The 23,586-nt window shown below is 35.7% G+C and overlaps 1 protein-coding gene across 1 annotated transcript; it reads right to left on the bottom strand.

The window, feature by feature from the left end:
* Positions 1-4,182: 4,182 nt before the first annotated feature.
* On the bottom strand, positions 4,183-5,151 carry LOC125163874 (olfactory receptor 2AJ1-like). The gene has a single exon (XM_047856132.1). The coding sequence runs from the start codon at positions 5,149-5,151 to the stop codon at positions 4,183-4,185; it is 969 nt and encodes a 322-aa protein (XP_047712088.1).
* Between the last annotated feature and the right edge of the window lie 18,435 nt (positions 5,152-23,586).

Here is a 23,586-nt window from a genome sequence, read left to right on the forward strand (position 1 = left end):
TGTCTTCTCACTCAGTCCATTGTCTCTTTGGAGGCACAAAAAGGTGTAAGTTTATATAGCCCCATTTTCTATTTTCCTTATGTTGCTTATACTTTTGGTGTTACATTCTCATGTTGTTGTCAAATGCAATGTCACGAAGACTTCCCTGTGTTTTCTTCTAGGATTTTTAACATTTTTGGCCTTTCAGTTAAGTCTTTCAATTAAGTCTTAAGTCTTGCCTATGTGTCTGTTATTCCAATAGTACTTTTTTTTTATTTATATCTGTGACTTTGTAATACATCTTGAGTAATTTAAATTTGTTCTTTTCAAAAATTGATTTGACTATTCAATGTCCCTTAGAATTGTATGTGAATTCTAAGATACATCTTTAAATGTCTTAAAAATGCTTTTGAGATTCTGAGAAGGATTGCATTGAATCTGTAGATCACTTTGGATAGTATTGATCAGGACTGCATTGAATCTATAGGTCATTCTGGGTGGTCTTGATATCTTAACAACATTAAGTCTACACAGGGTATTGTTGTTTTCATTTATGTGTGTCTTTAATTTCTTTGAGTAATTGTTTCTAATTTTCAATAAATTTGTAATTTTCACTTGCTTGGATAGGTTTATTCTTAAGTATTTTATATTTTTTTATGGCCATTGTAAATATAATTGCTTTCTTAATGTCCTTTCTATGTCTCTTATTGTTAGTGAACTGATTTTGTATAATGAAAATCTGATGAATTTAAATTATTTTTTTGTAAAACTTAAAAAAAAATCTTTAGTGTTTAGACTCTTAGAGCTACCAGTTCTAACAAATTATCAGTTTGTTCTCTATAATTAACTATGGGGTAATGGATGTGAGATGGATTAAGTATGTGATAGGCATTAAGGACAGCATTTGTGATGAACACCAGGTCTTGTATGGAAGTGTTGAATCACTTTATTAGACACCTGAAACTAATATTACATTGTATGTTAACTGGAATTTAAATAAAACTTTAAAAGTATATAAGTTTGCTTGTTTATGTATAAGCTCATGTCATCTACAGAGATAATTTTACATGTTTTTTTTTCCAGTTTGGAAGTAGTTTGTTTATTTTTCTTGACTAATAGCTCTGTCTAAAATTTCCAATACTATGTTGAAGGTGAATAGTTGAGAGTGAGCATCACTGTCTTGTTCATAATCTTAGAGAAAAAAACTTAGTCTTTCACCATTGAGTATGATGTTTCATGCTTGGATTTTTATATAAGGCCTTTATTACATTGAGGTCATTTCCTTCTATTCCTAGTTTATTGAGCGGTTTTATCATGAAAGTGTAAAATTCTGTCAATTTTTTTTTTTTTTGGTGTATTCACTGAGGTAGGTATTCATGTAATCCCTCCTTCTTTATTCTGTGGTGTTTCACATTGATTGATATTTATATGTTGAACTATCCTTATGTTCAGGAATAACTCTCACTTGATCACGATGTGTAATCTTTTTTTTAAATGTTTTTATTTATTTTTGACAGAGAGAGATACAGAGCATGAGTGGGGGAGGGGCAGAAAGAGAGGGAGAATCTGAAGCAGGCTCTAGGCTCTGAGATGTCAGCACAGAGCCCAACACAGGGCTCAAACTCACAGACTGTGAGATCATGACCTGAGCTGAAGTCGGACGTTTAACCGTCTGAGCCATCCAGGCGCCCCACGATGTGTAATCTTCTTAATGTGCTATTGAATTTAGTTTGCTAGAATTTGTGGATATAACACAGATCATGTTTTCCATTTTTTTTTCTTTCCAGAATTCTCATATCTGGCTAGACACTTTATCGATTTTGCTTCTGTATCTGTTCATTTTTTCCTACTTCTTTGTTCTTTCTAGGAACTTGGGGCAGAATTCCTTCAGGTCAAAAATTTAGTTTTTACCTGCATTTATACTACTGCTAATTTTACTATATTGTGTTTTCACTTAAACTAGTATCTTTGTCATAATATGTTCACTTGATTCATTTTAATTTTTGTTATTAATTCATAATGCTGGTATTTTGCCTATATTATATCTTTGGGAAATCTTAACACTTGTGCTTCTGATGGAGTACTTATTCCAGTTTTCTGTCTTTCTTCATAGGTGGTTGCAATTATTTTGGCCTTAGAGCTCCTACCCTCAGGAACTCCTGCCACTCTAGTAGTTGCCAATGAAGTAGGATGTAATTCCACGTCACTCTAGAATATACTAGAAGACTTAGCTGACTGTGCCTGTTTGCTGCCATGTGCAAAAATATTAGGAATAACAAGTGAGGGCAACAAAGTTAACTGTGCTTCTTAAAATACAAAGAAAGCATTCTCCTTAAGCATAGAAAATTCTTAAAACCAAAACAATTAACTGCCCCCCCCAAAAATACTCCACAAATTTATGAAAATCTATAATTTATGAAAATATATCTGTATTATAAACTAGAGTAACAAAACTTTGGTTCAGGTGATACCCATTAGAAAGTGAGGAAAATGGCTGCTATGTACTACACTGACTAAAGAAAACCACAACTGCCCTGTTCTTCACTGACCTCACTAAAAGTGTGCATATATTTAATATCACAAATTTTCCATACAGGGATTATAGGAGGGAGCCAGAGGCTGATAGTGTTTAATTTTTAAAATTCTTTTTAATAATTACAACATTTATTTATTTATTTATTTATTTAATGTATGTATGTATGTATTTAAAGAGCATAGGGACTAGGGGTGGGGAGAGGGGAAGAAGGAGAGAGAGGGAGAGAAAAAGAGAAAGAGAGAGAGAAAGAGAGAAAATCTTACGCAGTTTCCACACTCAGCATGGAGGCCTAATGCAGTGCTAAATTCCACAACCCCAGGATGATGACCTGAGCTGAAATCAACAGTTGGACACTCAACCCAGGTGCCCCAATAATTGCAACTTTAAAAAATTTGGGTTTTATTTTTTTTATTATTAAAGTAGCAAAGTCACATATTTTTCTTGAATAAAATTTTAAATTGATTTTATATACTAGAAGAAAGATTTGTCTTGTTTTGTTTTGTTCTTTGTTCTCATCTTTGACCAAAGGCTGCTTTTAACACTCAGCTACTTCGCATCCAACTTGAAATAAATATGGTACATCTTTGTCACCTATAAAATAAAGCCTTAATTAACATGCATAGGAGAAAGCTCTTAGAAAAAGCTTAGTTCACTGGCTTTCGTACTGAGTGTTAAATGAGTTTTCTGGCTTTCAGATGCATGGATGTGTGTAACATAAAACTTTGGGGCCCCTGGATGGCTCAGCTGGTTAATCCTCCAACTTCAGCTCAGGTCACGATCTTGCGGTTTGTAAGTTTGAGCCCCACATCAGGCTCTGTGCTGATAGCTCAGAGCCTGGAGCCTGCATCAGATTCCATGACTCCCTCTCTCCCTGACCATCCTCTGCTCATGCTCTGTCTCTCAAAAAATAAATAAACATTAAAAACTTTAAAAGTAAAACAAAAGACTTTCTTGTTGCCTCCACTGTTCTAACCAATTTACATACATTAATTCTACCCCTCTCATAAATGTTACAAAGTAAGTAATATCATTTTATTCCAATTTCTCAAATTGTCAGGTTCTGCCCTCTTGTGCTGTTTGCATTGTAAAATGGGTACAAAGTCAGAATACAATGAAAACTGAAAATTTGTTGAGACCAAGATAAAGGAGGCATGTTTATATTTTGTTCCTCATGAAACAAAATGCTGACTACTGGGTTGCAGGTGTATGAGCTTTTGCCAATCTGATATCTGCTTTGGTAATTCAAGGAAGATTAAATTATTTTAATTCCATAACAGTTGAGTACTGCTGTTAGAAATTATGCTTCCTCATCCAACCCTGAATTTGTGAATTCTGTCACTGTTCCTAGGAGCATCGCACACCTTCTTATTCAGAAGTATGTTTAATGAAATGAGTACTTTAATTACTTGGGCATATATGAGAAAGAATGATGCTCTGTGTTATTTAGAAAAGCAGTGTAGTTTCAGGATTTCCTGTTGGAAGAACTGAATCTTTGGGTGGTGTTGTAAGGACATCAATAAGTTATTTTAAGTTTTGTTTTTATTTTCACACAATAAGGGTGTTGGAACAAATGACCTCTCATATATCCATGATTCCCATGCTGAATTTGTCAAGTCCTAAAGGATCTTAAAGACAATTCAGAGAAATATGTTAACATATGGTTATAATTAGGTGTAGCAAGCTCGGTGGTTTTTCACCTTTTTCAGGAAGCATCTACTAATGACTATACTCTTCATAGCTGCTATTACATCCTTGTTTCTCAGGCTATAGATGAGAGGGTTAAGCATAGGGGTAAGAATAGCATTAAACATAAAGAGGGACTGGTTTATTTTGGGGGTCTTAAAGGATCCTGGCCTCATGTAGACTAATACAGCAGGACCAAAGTAAAGGCTGACCACACAGAGATGAGAGAAGCATGTGGCCAAGGCCTTGTTCTTGCCTTCAGGGGAATTCATGTGGACAACAGCAAGGAATATACGGATATAGGAAGCCAGGATAAGACTCAGAGGGATGAGGACCACCAGAAAGCTTGAGACCACCACTGAATTTACATAGGCTGAAATGTCCTCACAAGTGAGCTCCAGGAGTGCCATGACCTCACACAAGAAGTGTGGGATCTCTCGAGGATGACAGATGGGTAAGTGCATGACATAGGCTGTATGAACCAGTGAAGTTATTGCCCCTCCGACCCAGGACCCAATGACCATCTGTTTACAAATGGTATGGCTCATCATGACTGAATAACGCAGTGGATTGCAGATGGCAATGTAGTGGTCATAGGACATGAGGGTAAGCAGAAGGCACTCAGAAATTCCCAAGGTTAAGCTGAATAAGATCTGGGATCCACAACCAATCTGTGATATGGTTCTCTTCTCTGAGAAGAAATTTGTGGCCATTTTGGGGACAGTAGTTGAGATCAGAGCCACATCAATAAGGGAAAGCTGACTGAGCAGGAAGTACATAGGACAGTGGAGTCGAGAATCCAGCCAGATGAGGAGAATGAGAACAGCATTGCCTATCACAGCCATAAGATAGACCAGAAGAATGAGGAAGATAAGGATCACAAGGTGACTGACCTCAGGCCAGAGCCCCAAAAGAATAAAATCTGTGGTGACAGTCTTATTGTTTTTCTCCATGGCCGAACATCATGGCTCAGAACACAATGGTAAGAACACTGTTCCATTTGATGTGTTATTGCACATCTGGTCTACTTTTCTTACTCCCAGGTCTCCTCTGAATATGTTCATGCTGAATTATTTCCTTGTTGTGATCTCCTTAGTATTAACTTCTCAATATATAAAGTTTTCATTAACTACCACTCATGAATTATTTAATAATCAATGATTTGTACACTGTATCTGCTATTACAAATGGTAATCACTAATAGTAACCAAATAAGAATACAAGTACACTTAATGTTCTATCAACTAAAGGCCAATCAATTTGATGAAAATGTATCTTGTACATTTCCTAAAGTATTTAATAATTCACCATCTTGAGGTGCTGTGCAGATATAACTTCAACAGAAGATCTATGATCATTTTAGATTTAGAAAAGTCAACATTTTCACTCGGTCATGGGAAACTTCATAGAAAACGAAGAAGATTCTCATAAAAAATGGGAAGAAGAGACCTTGATAGCCTGAGGACAGAAAAACATTTTCAGAACTGAGTGTTGTCTGTGTTTAAATTTTCTCTCCCACATATGGAATTTTCACTTTTGCCCAAGTCCTCCTTGATATAATCTTAATTCAAGCATTTCTTAGGTCAAGTAAACTAGAACAGAACATTTAATCATGAAACCAGTATTTAAGAGAGGAACTCACAAATATAGTTTTCGGTAGTTTCACGGAAGATTTCCTACTCTGCAGGAAGTTTGAATCTGTCATCAAGGTAATTTAAGGGACTAGATTATTATGTAAAAAAGGAGGACACAAGATTATGATGAAGGAGATTGTCAAGGACCATCTTATAAGAAGTGATTTACTTTATTATTTTGTTATTTAAAAATGTTTATATATTTTAAGAGAAAGTGCATCCATGGGGAAGAGGCAGGGAGAGAGACAGAGAAAGATAGAGAATCCCAAGCAGGCTACACACAGTGAGTGCAGAGTCCAATACAGGACTCAACCTCACAAAACATGAGATCATGACCTGAGCCAAAATCAAGAGTTTGAATCTTAACTGACTGAGCCAGCCAGGCACCACAAGAAAGTGATTCATTTTAAAAAGTAGTATATCTTCTTTAGAAAAGGTTTGACTGGTCTTATAAACTGTAGATGCAGAGGTAGTATTGTAGATCAGTAGAAAGCACAGCCTCTAGAGGATCAGTACCAGAATTTGAAGCAGCTTTACCAAATCACCATATTTACCTGCCTAATGGCATTGGTCTAATTGAATCATCTTTCTGTGTGATATGCAAATTAAAATAATTAATAATCATAGAGGCTCTAGAACATTATCTGGTCAATAGTGTTAAATGTCTTTATTAAGTATAATTTAAGTCTAATTTGCATAAATGGCAAAATATACCCTAAGGTCCCTAGCAGTCACAGGTAGGTACATATGTGCATAGTCAATCAATGATTCCACTATTTCTTGCAGTTTCACCTGTAACTGTAGGTACAATTAAAAATAATGTTGAGAAGTTAAGAAGGCAGAGGAGTAGAGGGATCCCTAAGCTGTCTCATCCATGGAATACAGCTAGATAGTTATCAAAACATTCTGGAGATGAAAGAAATCAATTGGAGAATCTGAAAGTCTACAATCAACTGGAAGATTGTTTTGACAAAAGGACGGAAATGGAGATGGAGAGGGAAATGGAGATGGAGATGGAGATGGAGAAATTCAATCTAAAAGAAAAAAAATAAAAAATAGAAAGTAGATGTCATGGTCAGGGATTTAATCAATATAGATATAAGTAACAAAATTGAATTAGAATTTAAAACAAAGGTGATAAGGATACTATCAGGATACTGTGGTTTCTTCTAGGTGCTTGAGAGGGTCATATTAAAAATGTAGAAGAAAGCAAATCTTTGTTGTACCATCTGTCTTGGATTAAATAAACAACATGTCTTGGCACCTTTTGGCCCACTTGACAATGAATAGGTATTTGTTATGGTATCCAGCAACCTTCATGAGATAAGGGCATGTATTGTAGCCTTTCTCCCAAGGACTCAGCATAATGGAGAGGGATTAGGCACTCCACACCCTGGGTGGCTGTTGGCTTTCCACTTATTACCTCTTTAGAGATCATCTTTGCCTGTGTTAAGTTTCAAAGCAGTCCTGATTACCCTAAGGCAGATGCGTTATCCGTGATAACAACTCCATCTCTCTTTCTGGTTTCAAAACAGTTCATTGACTGGGGGAATACTTGTCTTTCACTTCTCCCTACCTTAAATGAGAGAGAAACAGAAAGATCAATCAGATGGCTTTGGATTTAGCATGATTTTCCACATGTTTTCTATCAGAAGAGAACAGTTAGACTAGACAGTATAAACTGTAAGGAACTGTCTGGTATGATGATTCATCAACCTTTAAAAAACGTTTTATTTATTTATTTATTTATTTATTTATTTATGTATTATTATTATTATTTAAAAAAATTTTTTTTTCAACGTTTATTTATTTTTGGTACAGAGAGAGACAGAGCATGAACAGGGGAGGGGCAGAGAGAGAGGGAGACACAGAATCGGAAACAGGCTCCAGGCTCTGAGCCATCAGCCCAGAGCCCGACAGGGGGCTCGAACTCATGGACCGCGAGATCGTGACCTGGCTGAAGCCGGACGCTTAACCGACTGCGCCACCCAGGCACCCCAAATTTATGTATTATTTTTGAGAGAGGGAGAGAGAGCATGAGCGGGGGAGGGGCAGAGTAGAGGGAGACAGAGAATCCAAAGTGAGCTCTGTGCTGACAACACATAGCTCAATGAAGGGCTCAAGCTACAAACCATGATATCATGACCTGAGTCAAAGTCACACGATTAACCAACTGAGCCACTGAGGTGTCCGACTAGTCAACTTTTTAAAACCATGTTGGATTGCATGATGATTATCTACTTTTATTTATGTTGAAATATTAATGTATTATATAGGTTATAATTTTTAATGGATTCTATTTTTAATGATTTCATATCAATGTGCCAAACCAGCCAAAATCGTGAGTTGGGAAAATGTAGAAGGATGCTATACAGATCCACTGTGTCAATACATATTTTGTTGATTAGAGAAAATAAGTCATGAGCTTTACTTTTTTGAATACTAGTTATGCCATGCAGTTTACTCAGCTCTTCACATACTGTACTGTGTTCAATCCTAATGATAACCCTCAGAGATGGGTGCCCTTGCTACATCCAGTTTACAGATTTCAAATTCAAAGTATAGAAATATTAACTCTTTGCACAAGACTTCTGAGTATACAGCTCATGGGACTGAAATTTTAACCCAATTCTATTGGGCTCTGGAGTCCATGATTTTAATCACCATCATTAATATAAGATTTTATATCCAGGATAGATTTAATTGTCTCTATTATCTAACTTATGAGGACAAATTGTCCTAGAGATAAAAAAAATAAAATAAATCTAAACACCATTAGAATAAATCTAAACACTCTTATACAGAACATGAATGACATGGGTATTGTGCATGACCACCTATAGAGCTATGCTCTTGTCTCTACGTTTTCAATATGATTTGGCCACCTGCTTTACCCATCAGAGTTAATACACATAACATAATACAAACATATATTTAATAGCCCACGTTTATCATCACTAATACAAATCACCTGTTACAGTGTTAATATGATTTTTCCAGAAATACAGGAAAACTGTAGACAAGTCTTCTCGTATCTTATGCCAGAGTAAGTATTAAAGTAAGCTACCTCACAATTTCCATCACTCTCTTTTGTGATTACCACATGGACTCCCATGTTTCTTCAGTGCTGCACACTGGGTGAGAAGCATTTGGTTCTCTTTTCACGTGTCAGAACTAAGACTAAGACTTGATTGAGGGTGTGGGTAGATAGAGACGCATTTTATCTTCTCAGGTCAGGTTGCCTCAAATTCTGTAGTTAACAGGAGGAGTGACTATAAGTTAAGGGCTCTTGTCAGAAACAGGTCATATATGACATAATCCAGATCCTTTGCTAATTGAAGACCTCAAGAGGGAATGTCCTGGAAACATCCTGTCCCCAGACTTTAATTGCATAAAATTGTATCATCCGGTTTGAATCTTAACAATTATACTCTGAAGAAAAATAGCCACCATTCACAAGATGACTCTCTAACTTAGGCCACCACAAATCTCTCAAATATTTTAACTTAGCTCTGCCTCTCCTCTAAGTCATCCCTGGACTCATCACTGCAGCAAAATACAGAGAGAGGCTGGAGCAGGGTCTTTTCTGAAAGCTGAATGTACAATGTATTTAACAAAAAACTTTTCAAACCAAACAATGGAGACTAAGGGCTAATGGAAATTATAAGGGAAATGTACAGCTCAATGAGGTATTTCTAGGTCCTGTCCTCATTTTAACTTATATTCTGTAGTTTAGGCTACATATATCTAAATGGATTGTTATCTGAATATTTACTATATTAATGATTGAGTTGATGATACTAAAGTTCAATGTTAAAACTCTATTTAAGCCAATTCACTTTACTGTGTATATTAAGGCTTCACAGATTATGCCCTTATTTCATGATCTTTATCCAGTCCTCATCAAGGTTCAGGGAAATGTACATTCTCATAAACCACTGGTAGGAGTCCAAATTGTTAAAAACTTTTAAGAATGTGACCTGAAAACAGCTGTTATATCACATTAACCCTTAAAACTATTCTTTATAAACAAAGGAACCAAAATATGCAATATATATTTAACATGTTTTGTGTAATTACCATTATCCATGGAAAGAAAAAAATTGGAAATATGAGCATTCATGCACACACATTCATATATTTTACATTATTTATTTGTTTTTTGTTTTAACTTTGTAATGTTTTATTTAAATTTAAGGTAGTTTAACATTTATAATTTAGTGATTCATCACTTACATATAATACCTAGTGCTTATCACAAGAAGTGACATCCTTAATATCCATCACCCACTTAGCCCAACTCCCCCACACTCCAGCAGCCTGCAGTTTCTTCACTGCAGTTAAGAGTCTCTTACAGTTTGCCTTCTTCTCTGTTTTTATCTTATTTTAATTTTACTACTATTCCCTGATATTCTTTTTTTCTTTTTTTTTGCCAAATTCCACATATGAGTAAAATCATACGGTATTTGTCTTTCTCTGACTTATTTCACTTAGCGTAATATATTCTGGTTCCATCCATGTTGTCACAAAAGGCAAGATTTCATTCTTCTGGATGGCTGAGTAATATTTCATTGTATATCAATACCACATGTTCTTCATGAATTTATCAGTCAATGGGCATTTGGGCTCATTCTATAATTTCACTAGTGTTGATAGTGAAGCTATAAACATCGGGGTGCATGTGCCTCTTTGAATAATTTTTTTATCCCTTGACTAAATGCCTAGTAGTGCAATTGCTGGGTAATTGGTAGTTTATAACTTTTTGAGAAAACTTCAAAGTGTTCAGAATGGCTGCACCAGTTTGCATTCTCACCAACAGTGTAAGAAAGTTCCCTTTCTCCACATCCTCACCAAAGTCTGTTGTTTCATGAGTTGTCAATTTTAGCCAGTTTTAGAGGTGTAAGTTGTATCTCATTGTGGTTTTGATTTGTATTTCCATGATGATGAGTGATGTTGAGTATTTTTTCATGTTTCTGTTAGCCATTTGTATGTCCTCTTTGGAGAAATGTCTGTTAATATCTTAATCCCCTTACTTAACTGGATTATTTACTTTTGGGTGTTGAGTTTGATATGTTGTTTATAATTTTGGATACTAGTCCTTTATCTGACATTGTCATTTGCAAATATCTGCTCGCATTCTGTAGGTTGTCTTTTAATTTTGTTGATTGTTTCCTTCACTTTGCAGAATCTTTTTAACTTGATAAAGTCCCAATAGTTAATTTTTGCTTTTGTTTCCCTTGACTTTGGAGACATGTCTAATAAGAAGTTCCTGCAGCTGAAATCAAAGAGGCAGCTGCCTGTGTTCTCCTCAAGGATTTTGATAGTTTCTTGCTCACATTTAGGTCATTCATCCATTTTGAATTCATTTTTGTAAATGGTGTAAGAAAGTGGCCCAGTTTCATTCTTCTGCATGTTTCAGTCCATTTTCTGCAACCCTATTTATTGAATAGACTGTATTTTTTCCCATTGAGTATTCTTTCCTCCTTTGTTGAAGATTAGTTGACCACATAGTTGTGAGTCCACTTCTGAGTTTTCTATTTTGTTCTCCTGATTTACGTGTCTGTTTTTGTGTTAGTAAAATACTGTTGATAATTATAGCTTTGTAATACACACTGGAGTCAGGAACTATGATGCCTCCTGCATTGATTTTATTTTTATTTTTATTTTATTTTTTTAATGTTTATTTTTGAGAGAAAGGGAGAGACAGAGCATGAGCGGGGGAGGAGCAGAGAAAGAAGGAGACACAGAATCCGAAGTAGGCTCCAGGTTCTGAGCTGTCAGCACAGAGCCTGACATGGGGCTTGAAATCACGGACTGTGAGATCATGATCTGAGCTGAAGTCAGATTCTTAACCAACTGAGCCACTCAGGTGCCCCGTTGCTCATCTTTTTAAATATTAGTTTTTCAGGATCTTTTCTGGTTCCTTACAAATTTTAGGATGGCTTGCTATACTTCTGCAGAAAATGTTGATGTCATTCTGGTAGGAATTGCTTTGGGTAATTGAGATATTTTAACAATAATTGCTCTTCTAATTTGCTCTTCTAATTTGGTTAGGTTTGGTCCAAATGATCTTATGGTTTCTGGTGCAATTGTAAATGGAAATGATTCCTTGATTTCTCTTTCTTTTTCTTCATTATATGTGTATAGAAATGCAATTGTTTTCTGTACGTTGATTTTATATACTGTCGCTTTACTGCATTCATGTATCAATTATAGCAATATTTTGTGGAGTCTTTTGGTTTTCTACATGGAGTATTATGTCATCTACAAATAACGGAAGTTTGAGTTCTTCCTTGTTTATCTGGATGCCTTTTATTTCTTTTTGTTGTCTGATTGTTGAGGCTAAGTCTTTCAGAACTATTTTAAGTAGTAATGGTGAGCATGGGCCTTCTTGTCTTGGTCCTGACCATAGGGGAAAGGCTCAGTTTTCCCCCATTGAAGATGCTATTACATGTGGGTCTTTCATATATGGCCTTTATGATGGAGGCATGTTCCCTTTATCCCTGCTTTGTTGCGAGTTTGTATCAAGACTGGTTGCTGTATTTTGTCAAATGCTTTTTCTGCATCTATTGACAGGATCACATGGTACTTATCCTTTTTTTAAATAAATGTGGTGTATCACATTGATTGTTGGCAGGTATTGAACCACCCCAACCCAGGAGTAAATACCACTTGATTGTGAATGAATAATAATTTTAGTGTACTGTTGAATTCGGTTTGTGAATCCTATTGAGAATTTTTGCATCCAGGTTCATAATTGCTATTGGTTTATAATTCTCCTTTTTAGTGGGGTCTGCATCACAGTTTTGATTCAAGGAAACTCTGGCCTCATAGAAGAGTTTGGAAGTTTTCCATCCATGTCTATTTTTTGTAACAGTTTGGAAATAGGCATTAGCTCTTCTTTAAATGTCTGGTAGAAATTTGTCCATTTCTTCCAGATTGTCCAGTTTGTTGGCATATAATTGTTCATAGTAGTCTCTTATAATTGTTCGTATTTCTGTGGTGTTCATTGTGATCTCTCTTCTTTTATTCATTATTTTATCTATTTGGGTCTTATTTATTTATTTATTATTTATTTATTTATGAAGTCTGGCTAGGGGTTTATCAATATTGTCTATTGTTTCAAACAAAAAACTCTTAGTTTCATTGATATGTTTTTTTTATTCTATATTTATTTTTGCTCAAGTCTTTATCATTTCCCTTCTTATGCTGGCTTTGGACTTTATTTGCTGCACCTTTTCTGGCTCCTTTAGGTGTATGGTTAGGCTGTGTATTTGGGAACGTTCTTACTTCTTGAGATAGTCCTGAATTAAAATGCATTTTATTTTTATGACTCCCTTTGCTGCATCCCAATGAAATTGGACTGCAACGTTTTTATTTTCATTTGTTTCAATTTATTTATTTATTTTTAAATTTCTTCTTTAATTTCCTGGTTAGCCTAGCCTATGGATTTTCTTTATCTTCAATGTATTTGAGGACTTTCCAATTTTTTCTTGTGGCTCATTTCAAATTTCATAGCATTGCGATCTGAAAATATGCATGATATGATTTCAATCAGCACTTGTTAAGTGCTGATTTATGAACCAATATGTGATCTATTCTGGAGAACGTTTTATGTGCACTTAAGAAGATGTGTCTTCTGCTACTTTAGGGTGATATGTTCTGAATGTATCTGCTAAGTCCATCTGGTCCAGTGTGACATTTAGAGCCCTTGTTTCCTTGTTGATTATCTGCTTAGATGATCTGTCCATTGTTATACATGGAGAATTAAAGTCTTCTACAATATTATTATCAATTAGTTTTTTCATATTTGTGATTAATTGATTTATATATTTGGGTGGTCTCACATTGAGGTCATAAATATTTACAATTGTTAGCCCTTTTTGATTGATAGACCCCTTATATTATGATATAATTTCATTCAGAGCTGTTTCACTGTTCATGAGCTGCATTAATTTCTGCTAGTCTTAGGAAATCTTTATCACTCCTTCTGTTCTGAATGACAGCCTTTCTGGATAAAGTATTCTTTGCTGCATATTTGTCTCATTTAGCATGTTGAATATATGATGCCACTCCCTTCTGCCCTGACACATGTCTGTAGACAAGTCTGCTGCCGAACTTAAACATCTGTCCTTGAAGGTTAAGGACATTTTGTCCCTAGTTGTTTTCAGAATTCTCTCTCTCTCTCTCTTTCTTTCTTACAAGTTTCACTATGATATGTCTTTGTGTTGACCTGTTTCTGTGAGTATCCTGTTTCAGGGAGTTCTCTGTCCTAGTGGACTTGAAAACCTCTTTTTCCCCATGATTAGGGAGGTTTTCAGCTATAATTTGTTCAGGTAAACATTCCTATCCTTTTTCCTGTTCTTATATTTCTGGTACTCATGAAATGGACATTATTGGGCTTTATGGAATTACTGAGTTCCTTAAATTTATATTAGTGAATTAATAGTCTTCTTTTCTTTTCTTACAACTTCTTTGTTTTCCATAATTTTATCTTCTATATCACTTATTCATTCCTGTCCTTTTGCCATCCTCATTGTGAATACATTCAATTAGTTTTGCATCTCAGTTATAGTAATTTTTATTTTGGCCTGACTAGTATTTCAGTCTTTCATGTTTGCAGCAAGGGTTTCTCTGTTGTCTTCTATGGTTCTTTCAATCCCAGCTAGTATTCTTAGGACTATTGTCCTAAATTATTTTTCAGATATATTGGTGATATATATTTGAATAATTCATTGGCTGTGATTTTTTTCTTGATCTTTATTTTGGGGGGAAATTCCTCTGTCTTGTCATTTTTTCTAGGTTTTGTCTTTTGCATGTTATGAAAGCTTATGTTTCCTGATTGTAAGTGTAATGCCATATTGATAAGGGGTCATAAACTATCAAGGGCCTGGCACTTAGAGAAGTGTTTATGGTGTATGCTGTGTGAACTCTGCTGTTGTGTTTTGGCTGCTCTTCCCAGAGGTCATGCATTTATGGAGTTAATCCTTGCTTGAAGTCTGGAGTGGGAGGACCTTTAACAAGGTGTGCTTTGATTTTTGTTTTTTGTTTTTTTTTTTTTGTAATAAGCCTAATTAAGAAAAAACTAAAACTTTTATCAAAAAGAAAGAAAGAAAGAAAAGTAAAGGAACAAGAGCAAAAAAACAAAAAAAAAAACAAACAAATAAAAAAAAATCCTCAACCAACCAAATAAAAAAAACTATATATAAGTCTCATTACAAAGATAAAGAGGAAAAAAAAGGAATTTGTAAAAAAGAAGGTTGAGGTCAGATTACTTGGAACATCCCAGAAATAATCTGTGGAGTGGCAGAAGACTCTCCACAGTTGGAAGAAGACAGCTTGGCAAGTGCAAGGTGCATGGGTGTAAATTGGGGAGAGAAAAACAGTGGCACTAGGGAAGAAAGGGAACACTTTCCATGGAGAGAAAAAGGGGAGAGAAACAGAAAGGTGTTGAGATAAGGCAACACTAAGCACAAGAAGAAAGCCTATCTGGACCACGGACTGGGGAGCAAGCCTTACTGAGTATCTCAGTTATTTTTTTTTTCAAACAGCTTTTGGAAATCAAACTCTGAGGTCTTGGCAGCATACAACTTTCTCTAGAGTTGAGCTGTGCATGCTCTTGGGGAGGAAGGTCCTGTCCTTGGCATGCATAACATGGTGTAGAGATCTCTGAGAATAGTACTCCCTTCCTGGAGTACTTTTGTAGGAGACTATATTGTCTCACTAAAGACAAAAAAAAAATCTGCAGTTGCCACCCAAAGTCTTTTCATCAACTGGAGAGATGCTTTACTCTGGACAAAGGGAGTGAGTATACACTGTGATGAGTCTTTTAAGACTTTGGATTCTAAGGGTTGCCTGTGTGGCTCAGTTAAGCATCTGACTTTGGTTCATGTCATGATCTCTCAAGTTGTGAGTTCAAGCCCCGCGTTGGGCTGTGTGCTGACAGCTCAGAATCTGGAGCCTACTTCGCATTCTGTGTTTCCCTCTCTCTCTACCCCTCTCCTTCTCATATTCTGTCTCTCCCTGTCTCTCAAAAATTAAAAGTTAAAAAAGAATAAGACTTTGTATTTTGAACCCCAGCCATGCACCAAAGAATAAATTCAGGAGAATTTTGGTGCAGAGTGAGCTGACTGCCCTTGATATTCTGAGGGCTGCCTGGACAGCAGGAGTTAAGCTTCCCAACTTGGGGATGAGAGATTGGGTTTGTGCCATTTTGCCTTCAACACTAAAAGGGTAGGATTTCAGAGAGCCGCACAGCGGCCCCCAGTGGAAGCAAGACCTCCTTACACCAAACCCTGCTTGATAACTGCTTAATACTGGGGTGTTAGAATGGGGTGATGAGGCTTCTTCCCCTCCAAACCAACACAACAACCATCCCCCAGACACCAACAGAGATTTTTTTTTTCTTTTTTACTACTCCTTTTATTTTTTTGGAATTAGGCTCATGGTTTCTTATCTGTTTTTGTTTGTTTTTCCTTTCTCCCTCTGCCTCTTTTGGAATCAGGATTTTTTATTTCTTTATTTTTCCTTATTTTCTATTTTCTTCTACTTTCTTCCCTATTTCTTCCTTTATTTTTCTTTGGAGGAGTTTTTTGATTCTCAGTTCTTTGTTTATTTTTTTTCCCTTTCCTTTTCAATTATTTTAGGATCAGAGTCCCCTTCCTTTTTTTCCGAAGGGTTACTTCAACAAACAAATCAAAGCACACATATTTAAAGATCCAAACACCCACTACTGCAAGCAAAGAGAAGCTCTGCAGAGGTCTGACCACTGGAAAACAGCAGCCAAACACACAGCATGTGCACACAACAACACCAGAAGCACTTCTTAAAGTGGTAGACACTGGGTAGTGTATGACCCATTTTTAATATTGTATTACACTCAGGTGCAGGACACATAATACACCTTTAAAACATGCAAAAGAGGAAAAAAAATAGCCAAATGACAAGATGAAAGATTTCTCCCCAAAAATTTCAAGAAGAAATCACAGCCAGGACTTGCTCAAAGCAGATATAAGCAGTATATCTGAACAATAAATTAGAACAACTATCATAATTCTAATAGCTGGGACTGACACCAGCTGAAAGGACACCAGAAACCCTTGCTGTAGAATCAGAGACCTAAAATTTAGTCATGATTAATTTAAAAATGCTATAGCTGAGATGCAAAGTAAACTAGATAGTGACAGTGAAGACCGTAGAAGCAGAGGAGAGAATAGGTTATATAAAAGATAAAATTACAAAAAATAATGAAACTGAACAAAAAAGAGGGAAAGGAAATTACTAGGTCATAAGGGTACAATTAGACAGCTAAGTGATTCCATGAAACAAAACCATATCCATATAATCAGAGTTTTGGAAGAAGAAGAGTGGAGAAAAAAAAGCAGAAGGTTTATTTGAACATATAGCTGAGAACTTCCCTAATCTGAGGAAGGAAAACAGGCATCCAAGTGCAAAAAACACAAAGAACTCCCCTCACAATTAGCAGAAACATGTCAACATGGTACATCATAGTGAAACTTAAAAATTACAAAGAAAAAGAGAGTACTGAAAGCAGCTAGGGGCATAAGGTCCTTAACATATAAGGGTAGACACATAAGTTTAGCAGCAGACCTTTCCACTGAAACTTGACAGGCCAAAAGGGAGTGGCAGGAATTATTCAATATGTTGAATAGAAATATGAAGCCAAGAATCCTTTAATCAGTAAGTCTGTCGTTTAAAATAAGAGAGATAAAGACTTTCCCAGAAAACAAAAACTAAAGGAGTTTGTGACAACTAAACCAGCCCTGCAAGAAAATTGAAGGGGTATGTTCTGAGAAAAATGAAAGAAAGAAGAAAATAAAAGAAAAGAAAAGAAAAGAAAAAAAGAAAGACTGAAGCAACAAATACTACAAATGACCAGAGAACATCACCAGAATCACCAACTCTATAGGTAACATAATGATACTAAACTTGTATCTTTCATTCTTTTGTTCTTCCTTTCTTTCATTTTTAATCAAAGGCTTTTATTTATTTTTGAGACAGAGAGAGATAGAACATGAGTGGGGGAGGGACACAGAGAGAGGGAGACATAGAATCTGAAGAAGGCTCCAAGCTCTGAGATGTCAGCACAGAGCCTGATGTGGGGCTTGAACCCATGAACTGTGAGATCATGATCTGAGCCAAAGTCAGACACTTAACCAACTGAGCCACCCAGGTGCTCCTAAACTCATATCTTTCAATAATCACTTTAAATATAAAGGGAATAGATGTCCCAATAAAAAGACATAGAATATCAGAATGGATAAAAAATCCAAGATCTATCTATATCCCACTTATAAGAGACTAATTTTAGACCTAAAGACACCTTCAGTTTGAAAGTGAGGAGATGAAGAACCATATGTCATGATAATTGAGGTCAAAAGAAAGCCAGAGTTGTTTTAGTTCTACCAGAAAAAATATTTATTTTATTTATTTTATTTTATTTTATTTTATTTTATTCATTTATTTAAAAAATAATGTTTATTACTGAGAGAGAGAGGAAGAGAGAGAGAGAGAGAGAGAGAGAGAGAGAGAGAGAAAGTACATGAGCAGGGGAGGGGCAGAGAGAGAGGGAGACAGAATCCCAAGCAGACTCCATACTATCAGCATGGAGCCTGATGCAGGCTCGAACTCACAAACCATGATATCCTGACCTGAGCTGAAACCAGGAATCAGAAGCTTAACCGACTGAGCCACCCAGGCACCCCAAACTAGATTTTAAAACAAAGATTGTAACAAGAGCTAAAGAAGGGCATTATATTAAAATTAAGGGTGTTGGGGCACCTGGGTGGCTTAGTGGGTTAAAGGATCAACTTACACTCTGTCTCCCTATCTCTCAAATATAAATAAATATTTTTTTAAATGTTAAAATAATTAAGGGGTCTATAGATCAAGAATATCTAACAATCGTAAATATTTATTTTTCTAACTAGAAAGAACCCAAATTCATCATAAACATAAACAAACTCATTGAACATATCATTACTGTAGGATACTTTCTTTAAATTTTTTTATGTTTATTTATTTTTGAGACAGAGAGAGACAGAGCATGAATGAGGGAGGGTCAGAGAGAGGGAGACACCGAATCTGAAGCAGGCTCCAGGCTCTGAGCTGTCAGCACAGAGCCCGACGCAGGGCTCGAACCCACGGACCTGGAGATCATGACCTGAGCCGAAGTCAGATGCTCAACAGACTGAGCCACCCAGGCGCCCCAACTGTAGGATACTTTAATACTGCAATTACAATGGACAGAACACCTCAGAATAAAATCAACAAGGAATCAATGGTTTTAAATGACACACTGGACCAGATGGATTTAACAGATATTTTCATAACATTTCAGCTTAAAGCAGCATAATATACATTCATTTTAAAAGCATATGGAACATTCTCCAGAATAGATCACATGCTTTACATAAATACTCAACAGGTACCAAAATATCAAGAACATACCATGCATATTTTCAAATCACAATTCTATGAAACCTGAAATGAACCACAAGAAAAAAAATTTGAATGCCTTCAAATTAATGGAGGTAAGGAGCATTCTACTGAAGGATAAATAGGTTAACCAGGAAATTTAAAAAGAAATATAAAAATACATGTAAACTATAGAAAATTTATAAAATAAATCGAAGAATACAGAAAAAAAAATGTAAAAAACATTCCATGCTCATGAACTGGAACAGGAACTGGAATAACAGATGTTGCTAAAATGTCAATACTACCCAAAGCAATCTATACATTCAATGCAATCCATATCAAAATAGCAGCAGCATTCTTCAAAGAGCTGGGACACACAATTCTAAAATTTGTATGAAACCACAAAACACTCGAATAGTTAATGTTGAAAAACAAAGCCAAAGTTTGAGGCATCACAATTCTGGCTTCAAGTTATAGTATAAAGTTGTAATTATCAAGACAGTATGATACTGGCACAGAAACAGACACATAATTCAATGGAGCTGAATAGAGAACCCACAAGTGGACTCACAAATGTGTGGCCAAATCATATTTGACAATACAGGAAAGAATATCAAATGGAAAAAAAAATACAGTATCTTTAGCAAATGCTGCTGGGATAACTGGACAGGGACATGCAGATGAATGAAGTTGGACCACTTTCCTACACTGTAGAAAAAAATAAAAATGGAAGAAAAACCTTAATGTAAAGCATGAGACCTTTAATCCTAGAGGAGAAAATAGGCAACAACCTCTCTGACTTCAGCCATAAGACCTTACTAGACATGTCTCTGGAGGCTAGGGAAACAAAAGAAAACATTAAAAATTAGGACCCCATCAATAAAAAAAAAAACAAAAAACAAAACAAAACAAAAAAAAAAAACACCTTCTACATGGTAAAGGAAACAAACAAAACCAAAAGGCAAATGACAGAATGGGAGAAGATATTTGCAAATGGCATATCAGATAAAGGGTTAGTATCCAAAATCTATCTGGACCTTATCAAATTTAACACCCAAACAAACAAACTACAAACAAAAATCTAGGGAAGAAATGATCAAAAGACATAAACAGGCACTTTTCCAAAGAAGACATCCAGATGGCTAACAGACACATGAAAAATGCTCTTGATCACATATCATCAGAGAAATACAAATCAAAATAACAATAAGATAGCACCTGACACTGGTCAGAGTGCCTAAAATTAACAACTCAAGAATTAGTTTTTAGTGAGGATGCAGAGAAAGGGGAACACTTCTTTCACTGCTGGTGGGAATGCAAGCTAGTACAGTCCTTTTGGAAAATAATATGGAGGTCGCTCAAAAAAAAATAAAAAATACCCTATGACCAGCAATTGCCTTACTAGGTGTTTATCCAAAGGATACAAAATGCTGATTTGAAACTGTACTTGAATGCTGATATTTATAGAATCACTAGCAACAATAGCCAAATTATTTATTTTATTTTTAAAAATAATTTTTTAATGTTGATTTTATTTATTTTTGAGAGAGAAAAGAGAGGGAGAGAGAGATAGTGAACGAGGAAGGGACAGAATCTGAAGTAGGTTCCAGGTTCTGAACTATCAGCATAGTGCCTGATGTGTGTCTCAAAATCATTAATTGTGAGATCATGCCCTGAGCTGAAGTCAAACGTTTAACCAATTCCACCACCTGGGTGCCCCAACAATAGCCAAAGTACTCAAAAAACCCCAATGTCCATCAACTGATGAATGGATAAGGATGTGGTATCTCCCCCAAACAATACAAGGGAATGTTACTTGGTGATAAAAAATAATAAAATCTTGCCAGTACAAAAAATGTGGATGGAACTACAGTATATTTTACTAAATGAAGTAAGTAAGTGGGAGGAAGTAACTATCATGTGATTTCAGTCGTATGTGAAATTTAAGAAACAAAACAGATGCAGATAGAGGAAGGGAATTAAAAATAAAAACAGAAGGAGAAAAACAATAAGAAACTCTTCCATACAAAAAAGAAACTGAAGGTTTCTGGAGGGGTGTCAGGTGGGGGGAATGGGATAAATGGGTGATGGACATTAAAGAAGACACTTATTGGTATGAGTAGTGCATGTTTAATGGGAGTGATAAATCACTAAATTCTACTCTGGAAACCATTGTTACACTATATGTTAACTTACTTGGAATTAAATAAAAGAACTAAAAATACATGGAATCCATGGAAATGAAAACACAACAGTCCAAACCCTTTGGGATGCACCAAAGACAACCCTAAGAGTAAAGTACATTGCAATTCAGGCCTATCTCAAGAAGCGGGAAAGATCCCAAATATGTAGTCTAACCTTATACCTAAAGAGGCTAGAAAATGAGCAACAAATAAAGGCCAAAGCCAGCAGAAGAAAGGAAATAAGGAAGATTAGATCAGAAATAAATGGTGTAGAAACAAAAAATACAGTAGAATAGATCAATGAAATAAAAAAAATGTTTTTTAAAGAATAAACAAAATTGATAAAACCCTAGTCAGTTTTATCAGAAAGAAAAGGACCCAAATAGATAAAATAATGAATAAAAGAGGAGACATCACAACCAACACCACAGAAATACAAACAATTATAAGCGAATACTATGAAAAATTATATGTCAACAAACAAAACAATATGGAAGAATGCACAATTTCCTAGACACTTAGACACTGAACAGCCAAAGTAACATTTAAAAAGGAAACCAAAGCTGGAGGTATCACAATTCTGGAGTGTAAGCTGTTTCACCAAGGTGTAATCATCAAGACAATATGGTACTGCCATAAAAGCAGACACACAGAACAATGGAACAGAATAGAGAACCCAGAAATGTACCCTCAGATGCATGTCCAACCAATCTTTGACAAAGCAGGAGACAATGGAAAAAAGACAGTCTTTTCATCAAATGGTCCTGGGAAAAGTGGACAGCAACATGCAGATGAACAGAGCTAGACCACTTTCTTACACCATACACAAAAAAATAAATTAAAAATGGATGAAAGACCTAAATGTGAGACAAGAAACCATTAAAATCCTACAGAAGAAAACAGGTAGCAATCTCTTTGACCTTGGCCACAGGAAATTCTTACTAGACATATCACCAGAGGCAAAGGAAACAAGCAAAAATGAGCTATTGGGAACTCATCAAGATAAAAAGTGTAATCACAGCAAAGAAAATAATCAATAAAACTAAAAGGCAACTGATAGAATGGGAGAAGGTATTTGCAAAAAACAGATTGAATAAGGGGTTAGTATCCAAAATATATAAAGAACTTACCAAACTCAACAGCCAGACAATAAATGATCCAGTGAAGAAATGCACAGAAGACAGAAATAGACACTTTTTTTCCAGAAAAGACATCCAGATGGGTAACAGACACATGAAAACATGCTCAACATCACCTATCATCATAGAAATACAAATCAAAATGGCAATAAGATACCACCTCACACCTGTCAGAATGGTTAAAATGAAACAACAGATGTTGGCCAGGCTGTGGCAAAAGAGGAACCCTTTTGCACTAGTGGTGGGAATGCAAACTGGTGCAGTCACTCTGGAAAACAGTATGGAGGTTCCTCAAAAAATTACAAATAGAGCCACTCTATGACCCAAGAATTATCCTACTATGTACTTATCCAAAGGTTACAAAAATGCTGATTCGAAGGGGTACATGCACCCCAATGTTTATAGCAGTACTATGAAAAATAGCCAAATTATGGAAAAAGCTAAAATGTCCATCAACTGATGAGTGGATAAGAAGATGTGGTGCACACAGTGGGATACTACTCAGTGTTGAAAAAAAATGAAATCTTGCATTTGCAACAATGTGGATGGAACTAGAGGGTATTATGCTAAGTTAAATAAGTCATTAAGAGAAAGACAGATATCATATGATGTCACTTGTATGTGGAATTTCAGAAACTCAACAAATGAATACAGAGGAAGGTAAGAAAAAATAGGGTAAAAACAGAGAGGGAAGCAAGCCATAAAAGTCTCTTAAATACAGAGAATAAACTGAGGGCTGCTAGAAGGGAGGTGGGTTGGGGGTTGGGTTAACTGGGTGATGGGTGTTAAGGAGGGCACTTTTGGGGATGAGCACTGATTTCATATGTAAAAGAATAAAGAAGAATCACTGGGTTCTACTCCTGAAGCCAAGACCACACTGTATGTTAAATAACTTGAAAATAAATAAATAAACAAAATTAACAAATTGCAAGATGAAAAGAAGATGTGATATATATATATATATGTGTGTGTGTGTGTGTGTGTGTGTATAT

The sequence above is a fragment of the Prionailurus viverrinus genome, chromosome A1, assembly GCF_022837055.1.
Source record: "Prionailurus viverrinus isolate Anna chromosome A1, UM_Priviv_1.0, whole genome shotgun sequence".
Taxonomy (NCBI): domain Eukaryota; kingdom Metazoa; phylum Chordata; class Mammalia; order Carnivora; family Felidae; genus Prionailurus; species Prionailurus viverrinus.